This window comes from Anolis carolinensis, unplaced genomic scaffold (assembly GCF_035594765.1).
Source record: "Anolis carolinensis isolate JA03-04 unplaced genomic scaffold, rAnoCar3.1.pri scaffold_11, whole genome shotgun sequence".
Taxonomy (NCBI): domain Eukaryota; kingdom Metazoa; phylum Chordata; class Lepidosauria; order Squamata; family Dactyloidae; genus Anolis; species Anolis carolinensis.
In genome coordinates, this window is record NW_026943822.1 from 24,598,871 (window position 1) to 24,621,467 (window position 22,597).

A 22,597-nucleotide genomic window follows, 5' to 3' on the forward strand; every position below is an offset into this window, starting at 1 on the left:
CTCCAGCTTCCTACACAGGGATGTAAGAGAATTGTTTATTTTATTTATTTACAGTATTTATATTCCGCTCTTCTTTCTCACCCCGAAGGGGACTCAGGGCGGATTACAATGAACACATATATGGCAAACATTCAATGCCAACAGACAAACAACATTCAGTTTTAGACAGACACAGAGGCATTTTAACATCTTTCCAGCTTCACGATTCCGGCCACAGGGGGAGCTGTTGCTTCACCCTCCATTGGTGGCTGTTCTTCCTCATTCTTTTCCTCGTGAGCAGTTTTATGGTGTTGTAGATTAGTTAAATTAACCTCCCGCATAAAGCGTACCTAAATTTTCCCTACTTGACAGATGCAACTGTCTTTTGGGGCTGCTAGGTCAACAGCAAGCTGGGGCTATTTTTTTTTTAATGGTCGGAGGCTTAACCCGACCTGGGCTTCGAACTCATGACCTCTCGGTCAGTAGTGATTTATAGCAGCTGGTTACTAGCCAGCTGCGCCACAGCCCGGCCCCCCAAAGGATGGTAAAACATTCCCTGGGCAACGTCCTTGCAGACGGCCGATTCTCTCACATCAGAAGCGAATTGCAGTTTCTCAACACACACATAGGAGCCTCCAGTGGCCTAGGGGATAAAAGCCTTGTGACTTGAAGGTTGGGTTGCTGACCTGAAGGCTGCCAGGTTCGAATCCCACCTGGGGAGAGTGCAGATGAGCTCCCTCTGTCAGCTCCAGCTCCATGCGGGGACATGAGAGAAGCTTCCCACAAGGATGGTAAAAACATCAAAACATCCGGGCGTCCCCTGGGCAACGTCCTTGCAGACAGCCAATTCTCTCACTCCAGAAGCAACTTCGGTTGCTCCTGACACGTTAAAAAGAAAAAAACAAAACACACACACACACAAATTGCACCACCCAAAAAAAGCTATTATTATACGCAACCGGTGAACAGGAAACACAGAACAAAACCGCAACACCAACGGAACACATGGGGTGAAAAGAAAAAAAAAAATCAAAGAGAATATTTTTTTTGCAATTTGCATCTGGAGCAATGTAACATTACATTTAAAAAAAACCACACACAATATTAAAGTTAGGAGAGGCGGGTAACAAAATAATTTAGTCCCCTCTGGGGAGATGGGAGCAGGATATAAAAATAAAGTTGTTGTTATTATTATTATTATTATTATTATTATTATTATTATTTACACTATGTAACAAAATATGAAAAAAAGTCCTGTTTCAGGTTTGAAAGTGATATTTCCTGTTTAAGTGTACAGTACTTACTTTGAAAGTCAGTGTTATATTCCAGAAAGTTTGTTTTTGTAGCTGCTACAAGCTTATGTTGAATTGGCTGAGATTCTATGAAGTATTTGGGCATGTAACACAGATTTTTGTTTCCCATTTCACCACAAAAAAGTGTTTCACATTCCTGCCCTGAGGTCCCATCCATTCCTATGTCTTGCATGTGCCTTTAAATATTTCTTGCCCTGCAGAGAGAGCTCCTCTTTCCTGCCGCATGACTAAGTCGGCTCGTTCTTGTGTTTTTTCCAGACTTTCCAGTTTGGCCCCGGATTGGCCTGTCCACCACCACCACCACCACCACTGTGTCTTTTGCGAAAAGGATGAGGGTGGTTGTTGTTTGTTTCCAGGGGAACGGTCTCCCTGCGGCTGGGTGTGCCTTCCGCCTGCGGTTGTGCTTTACCCTGAGGGCGAGAGGAGACAAGAAAGATAAGAAGAGAGAAGAGAAGAACAATCACAAAGGAAGGAAGGAAAATTGTCCACACGCTTGTGGATTTCAATGGTGTGTGGACAATTTCAACAGAGAGGAGGAAACCATGAAAACGAACACAATCTGGCTCCCAGTATTAAAAAAAACTCTCAAATCAGAACAGAAAACAGAAGAATTCCAGACATGAATCAATCAGTGGCAGCTAATGACTCTGAACAAAGGATCTCCCCAGGAAAGACACAAAGCTTGCTAGGCCATTAATGCTAATCTAGGTGATTGATTACAACACCCAACAGACAACCCTGGTGGTGGTGGTATTATTATTATTATTATTATTATTATTATTATTATTATTATTATTATAATATTTATACTCCGGTTTGTCTACCTCAAAGGGGACTCAAAACCAGCTTTTAACATAAAAGCATCATCATAACCATTTAAAATATACAAACATACAAACATTAAAACAGATTTAAATATTCCCCACCATCCTTGGCCAAAGTCACAATAATAACACCTAAATAATGCAAGAAGAGGTAATACTATAATAATAATAATAATAATAATAATAATAATAATAACTGGGATTTTTGCGCATCATCCGAAAATACATCACACAGTCCTAGACACTTGGGAAGGGTTCGACTTGTGATTTTGTGATACGAAATCCAGCATATCTATCTTGTTTGCTGTGTCATACAATAATAATAATATTATTATTATTATTATTATTATTATTATTACACTATGTAACATGATGACAACACCCTGGACCTTCCGCAGATATATAAACCTTCCTTGCTTAGTTTATTCCAATATACACCACAACCCCTGAGGATGCCTGCCATAGATGTGGGCGAAACGTCAGGAGAGAATGCTTCTGGAACATGGCCAGACAGCCCAGAAAACTCACAGCAACCCTGTGATTCTGGTCATGAAAACCTTCGACAACATGATGAAGAGGAAACCTACGGTCGAATCAAAACTGAAGCTCAAAAGGTTTAGATTGATGTGATGGTCTGTATGGTGTGTGTCTACACTGTAAAACTAATGAAGTTTGGTGCCACTTTATCTTCTATGGCATCGTGGGACTTGTTTCCCAAAATCTTCACCTTTCTGTGCCGAAGAGTGTTGGCAAACTCTCAGAATGGCATAACATGGAACCAGGCAATTTACAAAAGGTCTAGAACTAGAACATGTAATATTAATAATAATATTACAATATATTGATATAGTACAATATAGTAATTTATTGCCAGTATTGTGCTATGCTAATAATATAATATTGTATGTAAATTTAATTTGTAAGCCACTCTGAGTCCCCTTCGGGGTGAGAAAGGTGGGATATAAATGTATTAAATAAATAATAATAAATAAATGAACTAGATTAATACTCCCATGTAGATGCACTGCAGGACTCCAGGTTCAAATCCCTGCTCAGTGTTGACAACCCAATGGTTCGCTTTAAAGGCAAGCCACACTCTCTCAGCCTCAGAGGAAAGTCTAATAGTAGTAAACGTGTTCAGAATATAACTTACCAACTAAATTATTACATTTAAGACTTGTGAGACCAAGGTTCAAAACCTTCACTTAGTCATGGGAACGTGGTGACCTCGGACACGTCTCGCTCAGGGGAAGCCTTGTAAACCTCCCCGTTGTAGATAAAACCCCCAGAAAGAGTCATTTCTGATATGTGGCAACAGATAAGGGGGTTCTGGGACATGGCCAGAATGATCTCGCTCCTCTTCCGATTATCTATGACAGGTCAGGACGTCCGGAGTCTGGCTTTACAGGGGCCATTTTCTCCTCCTCATTCTCATAAATACGTCAAATAAAAGAGACGCACAGATTAGACACAATGACATTCAGATTTACCTCTTCTCCTACGAAAATGACTTCTGGGAAAAGGAGATTTCTCCCTAAAATGGCATGAGAGCTCAGAATTTGAAAATCGATACACATATATGTTGAATATACAGTGAAGGAGGTTAATGTGGTCAAGAAGGGAAGCTGGGTAGCAGAAGGATAAAAAAAATATAATAGATATAATAGATTTTGGTTACACAAATATTATTATTCATATTATTGGTTTGCTTTGAGTTTTCTGGGCTGGGTAGTTTCCTTTCTGCTTGCATTACATCTAGAAGAGAGACCAAGGGAATATATATATATATACACACACACACACACACACACACACACACACACATACACACACACACACACACACACACATACACACACACACAAATACACACACACATCCAACAGAGAAACAAGAGGAGGAGGAGGAGGAGAAGGAAGCCACCCACCTACAATTATATGTTTACATCTGGAACATCAAAACGATGTTTTGTGAACTTTAGAGTTAATTACATTGTGTCAAACCAGAAAGTACAAAGTTCTCATTTTTTAAATGGAACCAGATAAGAGTTCTCTGAATTTATACAATTAAACTTTTTCAACTTTTTTGGACCCCTTTTTGCCTCAATTTTTTTAATGTGACCCCAGATATATAGTAGAGTCTACTTATCCAACATAAACAGGCCGGCAGAACGTTGGATAAGTGAATGTGTTGGATAATGAAGGATTAAGGAAAAGCCTATTAAAAATCAAAACACCAATATATCATGTTATACAACAAATTTGACTGAAAAAGTAGTTCTACGCAGTAATGCTATGTAGTAATGACTGTATTTACGAATTTAGCACCAAAATATCACAATGTATTGAAAACATTGACTACAAAAACATTGACTAGTAAAAGGCAGACTGCGTTGGATAATCCAGAATGTTGGATAAGTGAATGTTGGATAAGTGAGACTCTACTGTATGTGTAAAATAGGTAAACAAATACATATTTAAAAAAATATTGGATTGTTAAATCTTTAGATATGGAGGACTATTTATTTATTTATTACAATATTTATATCCCGCCCTTCTCACCCAACAGGGGACTCAGGGCGGCTTACAATAAAACGCATATATAAAAAATTATACAGTACAATATAAATCAGTTAAAAAATTATAACTGATAAAAACACATTATAGATTACACATTATAAGATAAAACACATTATAAAATATAGGTAGACATGTTCATTGCATTGATGCTCAGATCCCATGATATAAAATATATATAAACAAAAATATATGTAATATATAAATAAAATGGCCAAGCTGACATTTACAATAGATGCACTGTGTTGTTGTTATTATTATTAGGATGGAGAATGAAGCAATGTGAATTTTTCAGTTCCCACTTATTTCAGGGAGGTGTCTGTAAATACAAAGCAGCCCTGGCTTGAGCTCCACTGCCATCCTACTGGTCTCACCTTTAATAATAATAATAATAAGAAGAAGAAGAAGAAGAAGACCTGGCTGTGGCTCACGAATGGGACCCTGAAGAAGGAAGGAGACAGAAGGCCTGATCCTTGCAGCCCAGGAGCAAGACATCAGGACAAAGGCAATTAATAATAATAATAATAATAATAATAATAATAATAATAATAGAAGACCTGGCTCTGGCTCACGAATGGGACCCTGAAGAAGGAAGGAGACAGAAGGCCTGATCCTTGCAGCCCAGGAGCAAGACATCAGAACAAATGCAATCAAGGCCAAGATCGAAAAATCAGCTGATGACCCAAAGTGCAGACTGTGCAATGAAACCGATGAAACCATTGATCATCTCCTCAGCTGCTGTAAGAAAATTGCACAGACAGACTACAAACAGAGGCACAACTATGTGGCCCAAATGATTCATTGGAACCTATGCCTCAAGTATCACCTCCCTGCAGTTAAGAACTGGTGGGATCACAAACCTGCAAAGGTTGTGGAAAATGAACACGCAAAGATACTGTGGGACTTCCGAATCCAGACTGACAAAGTTCTGGAACACAACACACCAGACATCACAGTTGTGGAAAAGAAAAAGGTTTGGATCATTGATGTTGCCATCCCAGGTGAGTCGCATTGAAGAAAAACAACAGGAAAAACTCAGCCGCTATCAGGACCTCAAGATTGAACTTCAAAGACTCTGGCAGAAACCAGTGCAGGTGGTCCCAGTGGTGATGGGCACACTGGGTGCCGTGCCAAAAGATCTCAGCCGGCATTTGGAGACAATAGACATTGACAAAATTACGATCTGCCAACTGCAAAAGGCCACCTTACTGGGATCTGCACGCATCATCCGAAAATACATCACACAGTCCTAGACACTTGGGAAGTGTTCGACTTGTGATTTTGTGAAACGAAATCCAGCATATCTATCTTGTTTGCTGTGTCATACAACGTCGTTGTGTCAATAATAATAATAATAATAATAATAATAATAATAACCTTCTGGTTCTTTGTGGTCTGCAGCAGCTTTGGAGGGAACGTGCACGGGACCCTCCCTTGCGCAAAGTGATACGGCAAAGGGACGTTGGGATCGAGCGGGATCCAGGGGACCGAAAGGGACGGCGGGACGCCGGGAAGGTCGGCATGAGCCGCGTGCAAGTTGTACGTCCTTCTGTTGGCTTTGCCTTCAGAGCTTTTGTAGACCGAAACACACGAGTCCCCGGCCACGTGAGCCAAGAGGTAGGAGCCCTCCTGCAAACTAAGGAAGCGCATCATGAACGGAGGCAGACAGAGCTCGAAATAACCATGTATTTCCTTGACATAGGAACAGAGACATCGGAAATATTATTTATTATTATTTATTTATTTACTACATTTATATCCCACTCTTCTCACCCCGGAGGGGACTCAGAGTGGCTTACAAATCAAATGTACATACAACATATTATTAGCATAGCACAATATAAGCATTAAATTACTATATTGCTCTATATCGTTATATAGTAATATTATTAGTAATATTACATTTAATATATAATATATAATTACTATTATATTATTGTATAATATTGTATTACATTATAATATTATTATCAATATTATAAGTACAGTAGAGTTTCACTTATCCAACATAAACGGGCCGGCAGAATGTTGGATAAGCGAATATGTTTGATAATAAGGAGGCATTAAGGAAGAGCCTATTAAACATCAAATTAGGTTATGATTTTACAAATTAAGCACCAAAGCATCTTGTTATACAACAAATTTGACAGAAAAAGTAGTTCAATATGCAGTAATGCTATTTAGTAATTACTGTATTTACAAATTTAGCACCAAAATATCACGATGTATTGAAAACATTGACTACAAAAATGCGTTGGATAATCCAGAACGTTGGATAAGCGAGTGTTGGATAAGTGAGACTCTACTGTATTATTATATTATATTATGAGTATAATATTGTATTACATAATAATATATTATTATCAATATTATAAGTATATACAATATATTATATATTAAATACATACCCAGTCGCTATCTTCAAGATATGTTGGAGAATATTCAATGAATTTGCTGGCCTGGGCAAAGAAAAATACTATTATTATTTCTGTTGTTCAGCCCAATAACATTGGGAGGGCTATATGGTGTTCACATGGATTGTATTTGATTCTTTCATAGTAAGGGGATGTTACTCACTTAAATGCTCCGAATCTTTTCTTCAAGACTTCAGCAGACAATTGTTCAAGCAGGAAAAGTTTGGACGTCAAGGCATCGATATGACCTGTGAATGAAGGGGAAAGGTGGTTAAAATGAGGAAGGAAGTACACAAGGAACATTAAGCAATTCAGAAAACAATTATAACAATTATTATAATATGTATTATGTGTTATAATATTTGTCATATTTCTTACCCGTCTCTCCTTGTGGTTCAAGGTGCGTTACAGCATAATTAAAACATATAAACATTGTAAACATTCTATAAATACACATATTAAAATGTATTTCTTAAAAATGCATATAAAATAGATATTAAAATACACATATATAGGCAACACTACGATATGGATAAGGTATTGATGCATGCATTTTTTATCCAAATTGAATGATTTGTGTCACCCTAACAGACGAGACAAAGGCTATTTTAAGTGCGCTTATTGCCATTTAACTGTTTTTCTAACTTTTTTTGCACTTTTTAAACTTGACTAAAGTATGGGATTGTGAGCTGACTTGAGTCCCGGGGAGAAAGGCAGGGTGTAAACAAAGTAAATAATAATAACAATAATAAATTATTGACACAAAGACATAGTATTACACAGCAAGCAAGATATATGCTGGATTCCAAAAAGATAACTAGAGCAGAACAACAACTACAATACACACACACACACACACACACACACACACACATATATATATTGCGAAATATATTATTATTATAATTATTATTGTTCTGCTCTAGTTATCTTTTTGGAATCCAGCATATAATATATCTCGCTTGCTGTGTCATACTGTGTCTTTGTGTCAATAAATTATTATTATTATTATTATTATTATTATTATTATTATTATTATTATTTACTTTGTTTATACCCTGCATTTCTCCCCAGAACTCAAGGTGGTCAACAATCCCATACTTTAGTCAATAATAATAATAATAATAATAATAATAATAATAATAATAATAATAATAAATTATTATTATTATTTTGTATTATATATAATACATAACAATAATAAATTATTATTATTTATTATATATAATACATAACAACAACAACAACAACAATAATAATAAATTATTATTTTTATTGACTAAAGTATGGGATCATTAGCCACCTTGAATCCTGGGGAGAAATGCAGGGTATAAACAAAGTTAATAATAATAATAATAATAATAATAATAATTTATTGACACAAAGACACAGTATGACACAGCAAGCGAGATATATTATATGCTGGATTCCAAAAAGATAACTAGAAAATATTATGATTAGTAACAAAGTAAATAATAATAATAATAATAATAATTTACTGACACAAAGACACAGTATGACAGAGCAAGCGAGATATATTATATGATGGATTCCAAAAAAAAAACTAGAAATAATAATAATTATTATTATTATTATTATTATTTTGTTTTATATAATACATAATAAAAATAAATTATTATTATTATTATTATTATTATTATTATTATTATTATTATTATTATTATTATTCTGCTCTAGTTATGTTTTTGGAACAGCCATTGACTGTTGACCATCATGCTGTGAAAGTGATGAAGATGTTAAAAGAGTATTTCTGCTCTGAGTGTTTGGTGTGGTTTCTTCGGACTGCTTCCACTGACTTGACTGTGTATACAGAGATGGAGGAAATATTTAAACAGTAACCTTTATCTGAAGTCTCGACCTTATCGCTGGCCTGCAAACGCTCCCACTTTGTGGAGCTCCATTGTGCTTTGTTTGAGGTTCACCTCCAATAGTCGAGAAGACGCTCTTAAGCCGGGTAAACTTTAGACAAACACTGTATTCAATGTAATGTTTTCACAGTGCCAACAAAGGACCGGCTTCTAACTTCCATATAATGCAGGCATGGGCAAACTTCGGCCTTTCCTCCGGGTGTTTTGGACTTCAACTCCCACAATTCCTAACAGCCGGTAGGCTGTTAGGAATTGTGGGAGTTGAAGTCCAAAACACCCGGAGGAAAGGCCGAAGTTTGCCCATGCCTAATATAAAGATATAATGAATTTTTTAAAATAACAATGGGATGCAGGACTAAGTCTAGCGGATGTATGACATTTGTTCCAAGTTGCTTTGATTTCTAAAGGAAGGAACTGGACCATTAGCGCAGCTGGCTGCTTTAAGAAAAGGGAGCGGGGAATTCTGAATAGAAGAAACATGAAGAGAGAAAACCGTGCTATGCTCATACAAAAAATATGAGCATAATCTAAGTATGTTTAATTCTGTTATTATATTTGTACGTCGTAGATTTTTTTAGCTGCAGTGGTTTTTTTAAAAAAATGTTTGTGAGTCCCTTTGGGCCCAAATCAAAGAACAAAAGCAGGATGTAAATAAATAGAAGAATGAGAAGAGGAAGAAGAAGGAGAAGAGGAAGAAGAGAAGGAAAAAGAGAAAGAGGAAGAAGAAGTAGGTGAAGTAGAGGAGGAAGGAGAAGAGGAAGAAGATGATGAAGAAGAGAAACAAAAAGAGGAAGAAGTAGAGGAAGAAGAGAATAGAAGGAAAAAGAGGAAGAGGAAGAAGTAGGTGAAGTAGAGGGGGGAAGGAGAAGAGGAAGAAGATGAGGAAGTAGAGGAAGAAGAAGAAGGAGAAGAGGAAGAAAAGGAAAAAGAGAAAGAGGAAGAAGTAGATGAAGTAGAGGAGGAAGGAGAAGAGGAAGAAGATGCTGAAGAAGAGAAACAAAAAGAGGAAGAAGTAGAGGAAGAAGAGAAGAGAAGGAAAAAGAGGAAGAGGAAGAAGATGTAGGTGAAGTAGAGGAGGAAGGAGAAGAGGAAGAAGATGAGGAAGTAGAGGAAGAAGAAGAAGAAGAGGAAGAAGAGAAGGAAAAAGAGAAAGAGGAAGTAGATGAAGTAGAGGAGGAAGGAGAAGAGGAAGATGAAGAAGAAGAGAAAGAAAAAGAGGAAGTAGAGAAAGTAGAGGAGGAAGTAGAGAAGGAGGAGGAGGAAGAGGAGGAGAAGAAGAAGAAGAAGTAGAGGAAGTAGAGGAGAAAGAAGAAGAGGAAGAAGATGAAGAGAAGAAGAGGAAGAAGTAGAGAAAGTAGAGGAGAAAGAAGAAGAAGAAGAAGTAGTAGAGGAGAAAGAAGAGGAACGTGGGGGACAAGGCAGAAGAAGAGGAAAGAAAGAGAAGGAAAAGAAGAGGAGGAAGAGGAAGAGGAAGTTCCATTTAAACCAGACCTGAACGTACCAAGCGTGTACGAAGTGTTGGAGTGCAGCAATCCCTCCATCCACAGCCGACAGACCTCGCCTTCGGTCAATGCTTCCGCCCCGTAGAAGGCCTGGTATTCTAGCTTCGGCAAGACGAAAACCGGGAAGTGCTATAAAACAACACAGCCAAACAACGGGGTTTGTCTCCTGCGATAGAGCGGTTTCAACGGACTCTTGGTCCCATTGGCTATGTGGTTGGTGTCCGTTCAAAGAAACCGTTTTCAGACACAAAGCAGCAAAGCGGGAGGAAAATAATAATAATAATAATAATAATAATAATAATAACAGGAATTCCACTGAATCAAGAGAACTCACCCTCCTGACTTTGGCTTTCTTGTTGCGCGGCCGCACCTCGACTCTGTGTATCCGGCACCGGACCAGGAGCAGCAGGTTGTCCAGGCTGAACAGCTTGTAGACCAGGTTGTCCTGGGGAGGGGGCTCGTAACAGGAACGGTCTTCTTCGGGGACGTCCCAATGATCCCCTTCCCCAAAGAGAAGGCGACAAGCCCGTTACCTTCCAAAAAGGAAACTAGACTGCTTTCAGAAGTATTTTTCCGACTCAGTGGAATTCTGTCCAGCACCAAGGAGCCAGAGCATAACTTTATGCCAAGAGTCTTTGTGACCCTCCAATCCCAGATCAAGCCATCCATCCATCCATCCATCCATCCATCCATCCATCCATCCATCCATCCATCCATCTATCCATCTATCTATACATGTGGGGGGCACTTCTGCCACATTTAGAGGCACAAAACTATTTAATGGATTTTAACTGTGATTTTTTAAAATACTGCTTATATTTAATTCTGTTTTAATTTTAGCATATTTGTATATTTTAAATGGTAAGGAAATGCTTTTATGTTAAGCCGCTTTGAGTCTCCTTTGGGATAGATAATAATAACAATAATAATAATGAACTTCAAAGACTCTGGCAGAAACCAGTGCAGGTGGTCCCGGTGGTGATGGGCACATTGGGTGCCGTGCCAAAAGATCTCAGCCAGAATTTGGAAACAATAGACATTGACAAAATTACGATCTGCCAACTGCAAAAGGTCACCCTGCTGGGATCTGCGTGCATCATCCGAAAATACATCACACAGTCCTAGACACTTGGGAAGTGTTCGACTTGTGGTTTTGTGAAACGAAATCCAGCATGTCTATCTTGTTTGCTGTGTCATAATAAAATAATAATAATAATAATAATTTGAGGTAAAACCATTTCTCTGCTCTCCAGCAGGTTTGCTGGCAGGTTAAGACCTTTTTTATTTAGCAAATATTTGAAACATCAGTAGAGAATGCTTCTGGAGCATGGCCACACAGCCCAGAAAACTCACAGCAACCCATAATACGTTGTTGATAATAATAACACTAACACTGCTTTATTCCTGGGTTATAAATGTCAATTCCTAATTGGTCCTATCATAAAAAACATGGGGAAAAGTTTTATTAAACTGCAAAAACTTTTGTTTTTTGTGGGAGGGACATTATCCTGCAGCACAGTTTTGCGATAGTTTTGCATCATTGAGCCTCAATCCATCCATCCCAGTTTGTGGCCGTTACAAAAACGATGTTTCTGGAGTAGAACAATGACTTTCAAAGTAAGGACTACATAATGAAACAGGAAATAATACTTCCAAATCAAGAACATATTTTTTCCCCAATTTTGGTACACAGTGTAATATACTGCTATAATTATAATTATTATTGTAATAATGTTTTTTTATATACCACTTTTTCTCAAGGAGACTCAAAGCGGCTTACATTAAATGTATTTCAATATAATTTTAAAATATACAAATGTCTGTACAAATCTTGTCTTAAAGGAGACTCAGAGCAGCTTTGCAGACATATATGAAGATGGCAGGGCAAAGAGAAGTGCTGTCCTTGACGACTACAAAGCCCAACCGGGCTTGAGTTTAGGGAGATACTCCTTCCAATCCCCATCCCTCCATCCACCCATCCATTGACGGATGTCCATCAAGAGACTCACCTTTCTGAGACCCTTGGAAGTACGTTGTCCACTTTAACTTGGACGTGTTCCCTGGATCCGCAGCATCCCTTTGTTCCACATTCGGAGTAGACGGCGTGGAGGGTTTTAACTGTGGCTTTTCCTGGCTTGGTAAAACAGGATGCAAATGTCTTTCGAAGCTCGTGTCCAGAGAAGGCGGCTTCAGGAGCTCGGTCTGCATTTTCAAAATCTGCCCGAGCGGATCGCATTTTTTGGACAGTCGCCGGCAGCGTTTGGAAGGAGCGTTGGTTTCTTGCTGCGGTTCTTTCCTTCCTCCGATTCCCGGCTCGTTCTTCCCTTGATCCTCTGGCTTTGCTGTCAGGGCTCCTCTAGAGCAAGGAGGGGTGTTTGGATCCGAAACGACGGTCCCCAATTCATCCGGATCGCTGCTCTTACATTCGGTGTCAATGACAAGAGCGTCGTCATCGATATCGCTGCAGCAGGAGAGAACGGCCGGACTCTCCTCTTTGAGAACATCAGCTCCTTCCTTGACATTATTTTGTATATCCAGAGGAAAAGGATTACAGTCCGTATCACTCTTGGGTACATCTGGTTCAGTTTCCATCAACCTGGGTGAATATTCCTTGTTGCTAAAATCCCAACCGCCTTGAGACCTCGTCCTCCGCTCACTGGGTTTGCTCTTTCCTCCTCCGTCCGTATCCCCGGAGGCCTCTTTCCATATTTTTGGATGCTCCGGTGCCGTTTTGGATAGAGAACCAGGCTTCGTATAAGCAGTGCCCTCTGGTCTGGAAGCGTTCAGAAGCTTCGGTGTCGAGGCAAAGGTTTCCAGCTCCGTGAAGTCGGTACCGAAGTCCAGATCCTCAGAATTGTCCACCTGCATTGGTCTGCCTTGACAGCTTTCGAATGAGACCTCCAACTAAAAATAGGAGAGAAAAATAGAAGGGATAATAATGCTGGAAATGTCTGACTTAACTAGACTAGGGCTTCTTAAACTTTACCCCCTTTCCACCTGAGAAATTTGTATTTGAGTCCGCTGTAAACACTGCACAACGAATTCATGTAAATTCGGGTACTTAAATATGAATTTTATGTAAATATGCTTTAATATGTGGATTGAATTGATGGATTTATATCCCACTGTATCTCTCCATATGGAAACTCAAAGCAGCTCACAATCAATCAAAAACATGACAACTTCAAATATAGAGATATACAATAATAAAGCAGTCTATCACAATATATTATTACATATTATTGAGAGTATTGTTTTTAAATTATTAGTATTACTGAATCATAATATTATGTTACCATAATATATATGTAATACGCTACTCGTACATTGTAATATTAGTATTATATTATATATTGCACTCGATCATAAGTTGTAATAGATATAAAAATATTATATTACAATACTATTAATATTACATGTAATATGTGCATTTTAAGTCGTGTTTTTAAATGATTATGTGTTTTAGCAATGTTGTAACCTGCCTTGAGCTGTGAGGAGAGGCAGGTAAGAAATATAATAATAATAATAATAATAATAACTATAAATGTCTAAAACAGCAACTTTGACTGTTGCCAATTTTTTTCGGGACTCCAACACTGGACTAAGGGGACCCTATTAGGAGTTGAGACTCACAGTTTATAAGTTATTATTATTACCATTATGGACCATACTTTGGCCTTTCTGCTGTAAGATAACACAATCTGCAGAAACGTCCAGCTCTTCTTAATGTCCATCCATGAGCGTTAAAACCACAACTCACCGGGTCCTCTGGGAGCCTGTCCAATACGGCCGCGTGGGCCAAAACCGTGGATTGTTTCGTCGTGTGGAAACTGGCCAGGAATTCATGGAAAACCTGGTTCTTCTCTCGGACGGTCATCTCTTTCTTTGGGAGCGGGGGGTCAACGTAGACCACTTTAACGGGTTTGAGGCCTGGAAAGAGAAAAATGTATCATTTGCTTTTGCTAGAGTTGCTAACTTCTGCCAACCTAGCAGTTTGAAAACATGCAAATGTGAGTAGATCAATAGGTACTGCTCCAAATTCCACTGCAACAGGCACTTACCTGTACCAGAAAGCGTTTTCACAGAAACTGGGAGCTCCCATTGTTCCTTATAATCCAGACCGTGATTGTTCAACAAGGTGTATAACGATTCGCTGGTGAGGACCACCTGAGGACAGTATTTCGCTGCGAGTTTTTCAGCATTTGCATCTGTACTCACATCCTTTTTTTAAAAAAAATTGGGAAGGAAGGAAACAAGATACACTACAATGAATAGATCTAAGGAATTTATAATACACAAACAAATATAATTTCCGAGGATGGTCGAACTTCTATATGCACAGATTTTGTATCCATGGGTTTCCAGAAAATATTATTTCAAGACCTTGACTTGCCATTTGGTAACTTCTTCACTGACATGGCAAGGAGAAGAGGGATACTTGGTATACTTAACTAAGTAAATAGGAAGATTTGTTTAAGGAAATAGTCTACCAGTCGTTTCAAACAGTTACAAATGACTAAACAATATAATTAGGATTGCTACCGTTACAGTTACAACAGACACATTGATAGGTCACATTGAGTCAAAGTAACAAATATACTATCCATTAAACACAGGACTCCCTGAAACTTACATTGTGCATTGCAGCAGCTCTCTGCTCCGGAGTTGTCATTTCCACATCATTTTTACAATGATGAACGGGTAACTGGATTGAGGCCGGAAGTTTTGGAAAGTGCCTCTTAACAAGGTTCACTTTTCCCTTCAAGGAAAATAAATATACAGAGAATTAACATTTTTGGCTCAGCCGCCAAATGAGAGAAGAAGACATTGTTTTCCCTGCAGGATTGATAAAAAATATTGTTAAAAAATTAAAGTGAGAGTTTTCAAGTGTGAAATTGGATAGTTGTGATTTCAATAGAATTTGAATATTTTTTTTGTTAAACAGTCAGTAAAGAAGAAGAGACCGGGATAAGGATATAATCAATTATTATTATTATTATTATTTAAAACAGTCTGTAAAGAAGAAGAGCCTGGGTTAAAGATATCAATTATTATTATTATTTTTCATTATTGTTATCATTATTATTATTTAAAACAGTCAGTAAAGAAGAAGAGCCTGGGTTAAAGATATCAATTATTATTATTATTATTACTATTATTATTATTAAAAACAGTCAGTAAGAAGAAGAGCCTGGGTTAAAGATATCAATTATTATTATTATTATTATTATTATTATTATTATTATTTAAAACAATCAGTAAAGAAGAAGAGCCTGGGTTAAAGATAATAATAATGATGATGATTATGATGATTGATATTTTTCACCCAGGCTCTTCTTTTTTACTAACTGTTTTAAATAATAATAATAATAATAATAATAATAATAATAACTATTTTAAGCAGGAAAGAAGAAGAGTCTATGGTAAAAATACAATCCCATGTTAAATATCAAGCAGCAATATATTCTAAAAGTCATATTCCTTGAACACATACCAAGGCAAGAAGGCTTTTTTCAAAGGTCAATGTCAGCTCAGGACAAAATTTTCCTCCCATGATGCTGGTTATGTCACATAATGTGTACAACTCTGGATACCTCTTCACGCAATCGAGGCGGGAGCTTAAGAATTTCTTGGGAGGGAAAAACATATATATTTGTAAGTCAGTTATATTCAACAAAATCTAAGAAACATAAATAAAAAGCTCTACAGGATAACAGTGTATAGGATTATTCTGAAGAAAGTAAATATTCTGCTGTTTTGGTCTTTGGACCAAGTAAGTGTTTAGAAAAATAGCATCATCACATTTTTTTAGAGAAGGTATTCAGAATATTATTGAAAATTATTGTATAGTGCTATTGTGAGGTGCTATCTGTATTGCAGGACTCACAATTTTTCCCTAAAGAAATGTTCAAAATTGAGGTGGGTAAGAAATAAAATTATATTATTATTATTATTATTATAAAAGGCACAACGTTTGACTGTTTGTTACCTCGGTGTAAAGCAAGGCCTCCTCGGAGATATCCTCGTAATCTTTAGTGCAGCTTTTGGCCGCGTTTTGGGCAAACTTCAAGAACTCTGCAACTTCTTTGTCGACAAATTCTTTCATTTGCTAAAAACAAACACCAGAAATGCACATTATCATTATTGATTCTATTATTAAGTTAATAAAGAAAGAAGAGAGGGGGGGGAGCAAAGGAAAGAAGGAAGGAAGGAAGGAAGGAAGGAAGGAAGGAAGGAAGGAAGGAGGGAGGGAAGAAAGGAAGCAAAAAAAGAAAGAAAGGAAGGAAGGAAGGAAGGAGGCAAGCAAGCAAGAAAGCAAGAAAGAAAAGAAGTAAGGAAGAAAGGAAGGAGGGACGGAAGGAAGAAAGCACAAAAGAAAGGAAGGAAGGAAGAAAGGAAATAAGAAAGAAAGGAAGCAAGCAAGAAAGAAATGAAGGAAGGAGAAAGAGAGACGGAGGGAAGAAAGCAAAAAAGAAAGAAAAGAAGGAAGGAAACAAGAAAGAAAGAAAGAAAGGAATGAAGAAAGGAAGGAAGGAGGGAGGGAAGGAAGGAAAGAAGAAGGGAAGCAAAAAGAAAGAAAAGAACGAAGGAATAAAGGAAGGACGAAAGAAAGGAAATAAGAAAGAAAGGAAGCAAGCAAGAAAGAAATGAAGGAAGGAGAGAGAGAGACGGAGGGAAGAAAGCAAAAAAGAAAGAAAAGAAGGAAGGAAACAAGAAAGAAAGAAAGAAAGGAATGAAGAAAGGAAGGAAGGAAGGAAGGAAGGAAGGAAGGAAGGAAGGAAGGAAGGAAGGAGAGAAGCAAAAAAGAAAGAAAAGAACGAAGGAAGGAAGAAAGGAAGGACGAAAAAAAGGAAAGAAGAAAGGAAGGAAGCAAGCAAGAAAGAAAGTAACGAAGAAAGGAAGGAAGGAGGGAGGGAAGGAAAGAAGGAAGGAAAGAAGGAAGGGAAAAAGCAGGCAAGCAAGGAAGGAAGGAGGGAAAAGGGAGGAAGGGAGGGATTTGGTATCACACCTTCTCTCCTCCGTCTTCCTTTTCAGGCTGTAAGAGAGCTACCGACAAGGCCCAGTGCTTACCAGATATTGCGAATAATCTTTCTGTTTGGAGGGAGCCACGTTGTTGGCGTTTGCAAACTTGGAGAGGAGGAACAAGTATCTCCTTTGGTCTTTGTCTGTCAGGCTAGAAAAATAAGGAAAGGGGACCCGAGGGTCTTGGAAAGGCGGCGTCTCTGCTGGAGGCTTCTCTGCCTCCCTGGCTGGTTTCATTGCAGCCTGTCCATCGGAAACCTTGTTTTCTTGCACAGCATTTGGTGCACTCTCTGCACTGCCTTGTGCGGGTCTGAAACCAAAAAGGGGAAAACAATAAATATTGGTTAAAAATTGTTGTGTAATTTTTATTTGACGTTATTTGCAATTTTTTATTAATTTTATTGTAAGTTATATTTTTATTTATTATATTTTATTATTTTCTTGTATTATTTTTAGTTATTTTCTGTTATTATAGTATTTTATTGTATTAATTTTTAGTATTTTTATTATTTTTTATTGGGTTGCTAGGAGACCAAGTTGGAGGAGCTTAGCCTTCTAACTGGCAGCAATTGGATAAAAGCAATTATTTCTCTCTCTCTAATTAGGACTTTATTTTTCTTTTCTTTTTGTTGTATCAACCTAGAGGCGTGGATGATGGGTTGTGTTGTCAAATTTTGAGGTTGGGGGGCCTGTAGTTTTGTTGTTTTGTGGGTTGCCGTGATGCCATCACTCTTTTATATATATAGATATATGCATCTTCTTATACCTTTCCAATTTTTTAAAACCTATAATATCATTATAACATTGCCTATAGTATATGCTATGATGTTATAATAATATAATAATATTGCACCATGTAATATGCAGACTACAAGAAAATAATGAAAGTGAGTCTTGTTCCTGGTTTGAAAGAGTTATTTCCTGTTTAATTGTGTGGTACTTACTCTGAAAGTTGTTGTTATCCTCCAGAAACTTTGTTTTTGTGGCTGTTCTCTGTGTGAATTCAGAGAGACTGCTGTATATATTGTTGCCCTGTTTGATCTTTTGAACTGAAGTAAAGATACTGTTACAGTAGAGTCTCACTTATCCAAGCTAAATGGGCCGGCAGAAGCTTGGATAAGCGAATATCTTGGATAATAAGGAGGGATTAAGGAAAAGCCTATTAAACATCAAATTAGGTTATGATTTTACAAATTAAGCACCAAAACATCATGTTATACAACAAATTTGACAGAAAAAGTAGTTCAATACACAGTAATGTTATGTTGTAATTACTGTATTTACGAATTTAGCACCAAAATATCACGATATATTGAAAACATTGACTACAAAAATGGCTTGGATAATCCAGAAGCTTGGATATGCGAGGCTTGGATAAGTGAGACTCTACTGTACTTGTTACACAAGCCTGAGTGACACTTTATTATACTGCAGGGTATATCTTGGTTCAGAAACTGTGGTAAAGCTTCTATTTATTTATATCTACAACCTATAACTTAACCCAGGAACAAACATCGTGTTACATAGTGTCATCTAACAAACACATCTCTACTGATATCTCTAAAACTAACAAGATACATGGACATAAATTGGTTTTCAAAATTGATTTCCAGCTTTATCAAACCTATCCCACCCTGGAACAGCTCTTACCGCATCCTGTATTTGAGGAAACCAAGTATTACCTATAGCCCTATATTCCCACCTCTGTTCTTGGCCAATAGTCAATATTTTGAAAGACTGTCACCTATGGGTTTCATAAGGCCGTACTTTCCCAAATAGGTTTGCTTATTCCGCCGAAGCGAGCGCAGCCCATTTCGGATTAACTAAGCCAAGCGTTAACTGCTGATCTACTGGAAGGGAAAGAGAAGGAAATAAAGAAGGAAGCCACCTTGATTTACGCACCAGGAAGAAACGTCTCAACAGTATCATGTCTCGGTCGCTTAATAATACGGCACAGCTGTCTCTCGGAGTGAGAGGAGGTGTCCATCCCGGTGGCACCAAGTGGCAGGTTTAATTAAGCTGCGATGCCAACGAGATGCTGACTCAGATGCCGTGTCAAGTGGTAGTTCGAGCGGCTCAAATTAGCCGCATTTGGCAGAGCAAGGAGGGGATATTTCCCAGCACACAGGCTCTCAAAGCCTTCGTTCAATGGGGCGCGAGTCCGATTCTCCCCGACAGGCCTTTGCTTTTGTCTGGACCACCGGCTTGGCTCTTCATTTGCGCCCGTCCTTTGGTTGATGCGCTCCCCACTTAAGAGTCCAAGTTTTGGAGGAGACCCCAAGGGACATCCAGTCCAACCCCCTTCTTTCTGCCAGGCAGGAAAAGCACAATCAAAGCCAATCTGACAGATGGCCATCCAGCCCCTGCTTAATAGTAATAATAACAATAATAGTAATAGTAGTAGTAGTAGTAATAATAATAATAATAATAATAGAACAGTAGACTTGGAAGAGACCACAACGGTCAATTCTCTTCTGCCAGGCAGGAAAAGCACAACCAGAGCCCTCCCAACAAATGGCCTAACAGTCCCTGCTTAATAATAATAATAATAATAATAATAATAATAATAATAATAGAACAGTAGGTTTAGAAAAGACCACAAGGGTCATCCATTTCAATTCTCTTCTGCCAGGCAGGGAAAGCACAATCAAAGCCCTCCTGACAGATGGTCATCCAGCCCCTGCTTAATAATAATAGTAATAATAATAATAATAATAATAATAATAATGGAACAGTATATTTAGAAGAGACCACAAGGGCCATCCAGTTCAACTCTCTTCTGCCAGGCAGGGAAAGCACAACCAAACCCCTCCTGACAGATGGCCATCCAGCCCTTGCTTAGTAATAATAATAATAATAATAATAATAGAAGAGGCTGGGTGGCCATCTGTCAGGAGGGCTTTGATTGTCTCTTCCTGCTTAGTTGAAGGGGGTTGGACTGGATGATCCTTGTTTTTTTTCCCCCAAGTCCATGATTCTATGGTTCGATTATTATTATTATTATTATTATTATTATTATTATTATTAAACAGAGGTTGGATGTCTATCTGTCCGGAGGGCTTGGATGGTGTCTTCTGCGTGGCTGAGTGGGGTTGACCTGGATGGCCTCTGGGGTCTCTTCCAAGTCTATTATTCTATGGTTCTATTATTATTATTATTATTATTACTACTACTACTACTACTACTACAACTCCTAGGACTCCATAATGTTGAGCCAGGGCAATTCAAGTGGTGTCAAACTACATTTATTCTACAGTATAGATGCAGTATATCTCCTAAGGATGATAAAACTTTTGCAGATAGTATATGTGGCCTAATATAAACTTATGTAACTCTCAAGCCAAAGTTAGATACACACACACATACCTTTTCGACAGCAACAGAAGTTCAGCAAGGGAAGGAGCCAGGGAATATTTTTCATAAAGGCTTCGCGAGAAAAACACATCACAACCATTTTTGGGTGGAATGTCCCTGTTTGGGGATTTTAAAAAAATGTAGTTAAATATATCAAATGTATAAATAACATGCAGAAAAAGAATCCTAAATTGAGACCGGAAAATTTAGTGTTGCTCATGAATGAGAAAGACATCTCACAAATGCGAGGAATAATTACTTCCACTCAAGTGTTTAGTCATGCATAAATAAATATTGTTATTACCAATTCTTACTAGCTTCTGCTTATTACTATAAATGCTATCTGCTGGATTATTATTATTTCTTTCCTTATTATTTGGATACAAAATAACATGTGTTGTTGTTATTATTTTCTCCTCTTTGTTGACTCAGCGCCATCTAGTGTTTCATCTTACACAAATAATTTGTTGCTCGCTTATGCTGATTAGTATTATTACTTACCTACATCTCCCTATTATTGTTATTTACTGGCATATTATTATTATTATTATTATTATTATTATTATTATTATTATGTTTTGCCTGACCCTTTATATTATAACTGTTACTAATAAAAATATTCTTATTTCTTACCTACCTTTCGTTATTATTATTATTTCTGGCCTGACTCCCCCATTATAACTATCTAATAATAACACTTTTATTTATGATCTACCTTTCTCTATTATTATTATTATTATTATTATTATTATTATTATTATTATTTCTGGTCTGACTCTCCTTATTATACCTATTAATAATAATATTCTTATTTCTTACATAGCTGTCATTATTATTATTATTATTATTATTTATTCCCTACCTAATTATTAGCTTTATTGATATTCATATTGTACTTACATCACCATCATTATTTCTTACATACCTATTATTATATACACCAACACATGCAAATGTAACAGTTACTTAAAAGACAATATACAGAAATGAGTTAAAATATCAAGTTTAAAAATGGTAATAAATATAACTATGTTATTAATATAACACATTAATATATTAATATAAGTATATTATTTATATTAATATAAATAAATATAAATGTATTATACGGTTATTAATATAAGTGAATATATGTATAATATTAATATAACAATTATATTAAAATAGCAATTTTAAAATGATAATAAATATAAATAAATATAATATTAATATAAATAATATAAACAATAAACAAATACCCCTTCTGGTGTGATATCTGACACTTTATGAGGCCCTGGCTTGGCTTTTCCAGCTTCGAAGGGTGACAGCACTCTGCACACGCTCAGGAGCACTCTTGTCCCCATTTTTTCCCCCTCACTTCAGAGTTCTAGAGTTCCGTAGTAGTTCTAAGGGATGGTTCTCCTCCAAAAACTTTCAATAAAGCCCTTAAAAAAAACATTGGCAACGGATGGGAAGCAAACAGGAGAATCGCTTACCAATTGAGGAGCTTGTCCACGGACCTTGCCGCCATCTTGGGCCTTCCCTCCTTCCTCCGCCAGGCCTAGCGTGGAAAATTCCAAAATATAGCTAAAGCTTCGCATTCGGTGTTTAAGAACCGCCCTATAATGGCTTACTATCCAATCAGAGAAGAGAATTTTAAGAGTGACGTGTAAAACAACCAACCAGCGCTGCGGAAAGGAAAGCGGTTTCGAAACAGGAGAAGGTGGCCATCTTAGGCAGGGGC

The 22,597-nt window shown here is 37.4% G+C and overlaps 1 protein-coding gene across 2 annotated transcripts; it reads right to left on the reverse strand.

The window, feature by feature from the left end:
- Window positions 1-21: 21 nt before the first annotated feature.
- ice2 (interactor of little elongation complex ELL subunit 2) lies at window positions 22-22,475 on the reverse strand. Of its 2 annotated transcripts, none has more exons than XM_062963433.1 (15): window positions 22,350-22,475; window positions 20,887-20,991; window positions 17,569-17,830; window positions 16,487-16,606; window positions 15,992-16,126; window positions 15,131-15,256; window positions 14,559-14,718; window positions 14,258-14,427; window positions 12,507-13,401; window positions 10,832-10,998; window positions 10,497-10,626; window positions 7,270-7,354; window positions 7,101-7,151; window positions 6,070-6,328; window positions 22-1,702 (listed from the first exon to the last, which is right to left on the reverse strand). In XM_062963433.1, exons 1-15 carry the CDS (start codon window positions 22,382-22,384, stop codon window positions 1,520-1,522), a joined length of 2,883 nt encoding a protein of 960 aa, XP_062819503.1. In that variant the 5' UTR covers window positions 22,385-22,475; the 3' UTR covers window positions 22-1,519. The 2 variants fall into 2 exon arrangements, with proteins under 2 accessions (XP_062819503.1, XP_062819504.1); XM_062963434.1 differs by lacking the exon at window positions 22,350-22,475 and adding an exon at window positions 19,423-19,828.
- Between the last annotated feature and the right edge of the window lie 122 nt (window positions 22,476-22,597).

Excerpts from the sequence above, each read along its gene's own strand:
- ice2 (XM_062963433.1), bottom strand. The coding sequence starts at position 22,384 with ATGGCGGCAAGGTCCGTGGACAAGCTCCTCAATTG. Across the intron at positions 16,607-17,568 it reads AAGATTATTCGCAATATCTG|CAAATGAAAGAATTTGTCGA; the intron begins GTAAGCACTGGG and ends GTTTGTTTTTAG. Across the intron at positions 7,152-7,269 it reads AAAAGATTCGGAGCATTTAA|GCCAGCAAATTCATTGAATA; the intron begins GTGAGTAACATC and ends TTCTTTGCCCAG.